General features: G+C 48.7%; 1 protein-coding gene across 1 annotated transcript in view; it reads right to left on the minus strand.

Moving 5' to 3' along the window:
• FOXK2 (forkhead box K2) overlaps window positions 1–4,523 on the minus strand; it is a 26,540-nt gene extending 22,017 nt beyond the window's left edge. The window contains exons 1-2 of the mRNA XM_007456799.1: window positions 4,477–4,523; window positions 1,711–1,858 (exon numbers count right to left, since the gene is read on the minus strand). Of these exons, the coding sequence (XP_007456861.1) occupies window positions 1,711–1,858; window positions 4,477–4,523 (195 nt within the window). The remainder of the gene's footprint in view (window positions 1–1,710; window positions 1,859–4,476) is intronic.
• Between the last annotated feature and the right edge of the window lie 529 nt (window positions 4,524–5,052).

Below are 5,052 nucleotides of genomic sequence, written 5' to 3' on the forward strand. Positions count from 1 at the left end.
TTTTTTTTTTTTTTTGCGGTATGTGGGCCTCTCACTGTTGCGGCCTCTCCCATTGCGGAGCACAGGCTCCGGACGAGCAGGCCCAGCGGCCATGGCCCACGGGCCCAGCCGCTCCACGGCACGCGGGATCCCCCCAGACCGGGACACGAACCCGTATCCCCCGCATCGGCAGGCGGACCCCCAACCACTGCGCCACCAGGGAAGCCCTAAAAAGCTTTTTTATATTGAAAAACATAACACAGACAGGAAAGCCCATAATACATCCATACCAGGTAAAAACAAATTTTTGTAAAGTGAACAACAGTACAACCAACACTAGGTCAAGAGAGAACACAGCCCACGCCTCAGTAGCTTCCTCGTCCCCCGCTGCCTCCCAGAGAGGCCACCACTATTCCTGACATTTTATACTAATCATAACCTTACTGTGACTTAAGTTTTACCATCTAAGAATGCATCTTGAAACAATTTAGTTTTGCCTGGTTTTAAACAGGCAAATGGACTATGGACAAAAATGGAATCCAACAGAGGGTGCCCCTGTGTCTGCCCCTGCCCAGCACCCTGTGCAAGAGGCTCCTGGCTGCTGTGGAGAGACAGTGTGCAGCCACGGCTTATCCATTCCCATGGCTATGACGTGTCCTATGACACGAATATACCACATTTTATAAATACATAAAGTAATACTATGCCTAGTTTTATTTTTTTCACGTAGCATTACATCAAGAGCACTTCCATATCAGTAACTATGCCACATAATATCCCCTTACCTAATCATTCTTCCCTCAGTTAGGGGCATTTAGGTTGCTTTCAATTTTCTGTTTTATATGAACTTTTGTTTTGAGATTTTTGTCCATTTCCCTTAAATGAAGTCCTAGAAGGGGTATTACTGGGTCAAAGAATAGAAATAGGCAGGGTCCTATTGTGGGCCATCAATAATTACCATCCAGGGACTTCCCTGGTGGTCCAGAGGTTAAGAATCCTCCTTCCAATGCAGGGCATGTGGGTTTGATCCCTGGTCAGGGAACTAAGATCCCACATGCCGCAGAGCAACTAAGCCTGTGTGCTGCAACTACTGAGCCAAAGCACCACAGCTACTGAGCCCAGGCATGCTGCAACTATTGAGCCTGCACGCTCTGCAGCCTGTGCTCCACAACTAGAGAGAAGCCTGCGCACCACAACGAACAGCCTGCGTGCCACAATGAAAGATCCTGCGTGCCGCAACGAAGATCCCACATGCCGCAATTAAGACCCGATGCAGCCAAATAAATTAAATAAAATTTAAAAAATAATAATAATTACCATCCAAAAGGGGGACTGATGTGTCCTCTCTAAAGTGTGTGTTTGTGTGCATATGTGTTCACATGTACATTCAGACATGTGTGTGTGCAACCTTCAGCATCTGGGACAGGAGGACTAAATCCCAAGAGTGGTCTCCTAGGACACCAGGCAGTGACCTTGTGAGGACCAAGGGTTCAAGCTCTCAGCACCTGGGCCCATAGCTGCCACCAAGGAGGGCCCAGTGCTGAATGACCAAAAGAATGCATCTCTAGTGCCCAGCACTGAGAACATGCTCAGCAATGTCCCAACATCCGCGCAGACGTGCACTTCTCAAAAGGCCCTGGGGGGGTGTTCCTTGACATGCAGGCAATGCAGTGAGGACAGCTGGCTCCCCAACAGGCCCTGGGTTCTGTTTCGAGGCTATAAAACATTTACCTTTGGGCTGTCTCCACCTGAAGCTTCCTTCTCATTTTCTGGCTGTGAGTTGTCGGCCATTAAATTGAGGTCAGATGGTATCACACGGCCCATTTTGTACCCTGAAGACCCTGCTCCCCGGGGGCTGGATGGACAGGAATTTGCAGCACTGTGGGCGAGAAAAGGTTGCTCCTATTAGACTATGGTAAAACGTACATCACACTGTGTTTCAATAACTGACTCTTATTTCAAGGAAAACAAATTTTAAAAGTAAGAGAACTTCAGCATTTTCCATGGAAAAATGGACTCATTAACTCTGTGAAATTTAAGATCACCCTAAGAAATCAGGTATTTGCTTCCACATGTGTCATCTTAGGAACTTACCAAGGACACAGAACCATGCATGATGGCTCCAGGGCTCAGCCTGGTAGAGGGACACAGACCACTGCTCTGCTCGCCCCCTCCCACCAGGGAGCTGAGGACAGGCTGCAACAAAGGACATGGCTTCCAGCTACACCGGAAAGGTCAGGGGGAGTCTGAAGAGAAGGGGACAGCAGTGAGGCTGAAGACAGGACACACAAAGAGGGGAGAAGGCCGTGGATACAGACACGCAGGCTGTGACGGGCTCACAGGGAACACCCAGAAATCAGAAACAGGAACCTGTTTTCAAACATGCACTTTTTTTTTTTTCACAAGGTAGGGCTTGGCCATGATGCTGAGGATGCTCTGATTCTTGATTTCTGATGATTAAGAGCCACATTCACTTGTGATAATTCACCAAGTTATGTATTTAACTTGCTCTCCCTTTTCTGTACAGTATTATACTTTACAAAAGAGAACAAGCTACTGAATGGAAGGATGCCAAGATAAGACTCTTTTAAAAATCCAGTAAGTTATAGAACAGTATGTATGGTTAGATCTCATTTATGTTTTGGATAAAAAAAAGTCAAGTATTGCAAATGTATAGAAAATTTCTGGAAAAAATACCTAAGAAACAGTAGTTACCTCCAAAAAACTGAACTGGAAAGGAGGGGCCCAGGAGCTGGAACAACACACTATTACCTGGCACCCCCTGAACACTACTGGACTCTACCATGAACATGCACCGTCAGTATATGCACTCACCCACAAAACAAGTGTTTACCGCATGCCAGGAACAACTCTTAAAGCACTGGGGAGACAGGAACAAGACAGATGGCAGGACCACACTCTTGGAACTCCTGCTTAAAGATTTAAAACTAGCTAACATAAATGAAGGGTCAATGTGGTGAGTGGACCCACTGGCTGGGTGGTGGTGGGCTCCACCACCGTGAGCTGTCTCAACACAGGGGGTGCCTGCTGCTCAGTGCTGGCGGTGGGGTATGGAGAGGGGATGAGCAAGGAGAACAGGGTGAAGATGGGGCAGGGGATGAGGAGAGACTATCAGCTCCTGACCCAATCCCTAAAGTTTCCAACCACCTCCAGTTCCCTGAGCGCCCACAGAACTTCTGTCTCCACATGGCCAGGCAGTGTGTCAGTGATCTGTCCCACGTGGGTAAACATGGGCTTTCTCCTCTTCCTCTGTGAATTCTGTGCACTTTTCACACAGTGCTGAATAAAAATCGGGCCACTGGCTGCTGACTTCTGCCTACCCACTGCCACACTTACTACCTGGTCCATCTAGTCACATACAGACAATTCAACCAAGTGGGAGAGACAGAGGCAGCATCCTCAGCAGAGCAGCCATGGCAGGGGGCAGAGAAGGGGCCCGAGAACAGCTGCACTCACATAACACCAAGCAAGGGTACAGCCAGAGTCTACCTGACTCCTTCCAGGCCTTTCCAGAAGGATACCTTTCTGTCCATGCTGGATTTTAAGATAAGAAACTGAAGTGTCCGACTGAAAGCTACAACCCAGAGCTGCCAGTGTTCCCTCTGTGCCCTCCTTGCTCTGCTACAGGTAGGGGTCAGTCCCAGTGGACGAGGCAAGGCCTTCTCTGCCTGCCAGTCATGCCCTGCAGACACACCTGGACAGTAGGAGCTTGGCTCTCAAGAGAAGTGAATGTGTTCCTTTTGCACCTAAGTCTAACATTACTCACATGGAAGAAGATGCCTGAATACATACTTCACTCTTCTAAGACCCAACAGAACACAGGAGGACCGACCATCTGACCCTAGGACAGGGTCACGCCTGCTGGTCCCGGGCAATTCCTGACCTGACCCTCAGCTACTGCCCCCTGAAAGCGCGGGTTATGCAGTGGAGAGCACGCCTTGAAGGCACCATCCTCCACTTCCTGAGGCTCCCAGTCTCTCTTAGGACATCAGGACAAACAAAAGTTTGTCACCTCACTGTGGTCAAACTCAGTAATCCAAAGTGTAAGTCATCAGAATCTGCATGAAATTGTAGGAAACCAAAAAACTCAAAATGCAACTGAAAACCCACCTCACACTTTAGACCAATAAGACAAATCATCTATCCTTTAAACTTACACTCAAATAAAAGAATCCACAAGTGAAAACAAGGAACATTTGTGAACTGTGTTTCATATGCAGGAAACTAAGAGCAAACAGTGCTCAGAAACTGAACAATATTTTAAGTGCCCTCAACATCTCCCTCTCCATGTAGGTCAGCACCAGGAAAGGGAGAAGACGTTGCTGTGCACTGCTGCCCACTACTGTGATGTACGATGGCTTCTCAATGTCCCACGCAAGAGGCAAGGACTGAAATTTGGACAGGGTCATGTCCACCTTGGCACATGCACACCCTGACCCCACGGTGACCCCGTCTACCATGGAAGCTGCTGTGTACCTGATGGTTCCTGTGGGGGAGGGGAGGGGGCTGATGAGGTGGGCCATGGTGTCTGGAATGTTGATGGTCAGCGGCGAGATGTGAGCCTGCACGGGCTTCACGGGGGACTCGGGCGCCTCCTGTTTCTCCCTCTTCTCGCTGGACAGGGCAGTGAATGTGATCTTGATGTTTGTGCTCGGGAACCTGAACGTGCACCTAAAAAAGAAAAGCCAACTGTCAGCGCCCATCTGCCGATCGGTGGGCAGGATGCCCCATCCACAACAGGTCGCAGAGCCCGAGTGTCCCCAAACATACTGGAGCCTCGACTTGCGTGGAAGAGTCGGAGAGAAGCCCACTTCAAGTTCACCTCACATGTTACAAGTCGATTAATGAGTGAAACACAAAGGAGGCATCACATGATTTTAAAACACTAGTAATCAAAAACATCATTTAGACCAGCTCAACAGGAAAAAAAAAAAAAAGGGAGAGGAAACTCAAAAAAGACTCAAATACCACTTAATCTACACTGGGTAAGGGTCTGGAGACAGGCTTGGGATCTGGAGATGTGCTCCTGGCACTGAGTAGGTGGAGGCCAGG

This window comes from Lipotes vexillifer, unplaced genomic scaffold (assembly GCF_000442215.2).
Source record: "Lipotes vexillifer unplaced genomic scaffold, Lipotes_vexillifer_v1.1 scaffold299, whole genome shotgun sequence".
NCBI classification, from domain to species: domain Eukaryota; kingdom Metazoa; phylum Chordata; class Mammalia; order Artiodactyla; family Lipotidae; genus Lipotes; species Lipotes vexillifer.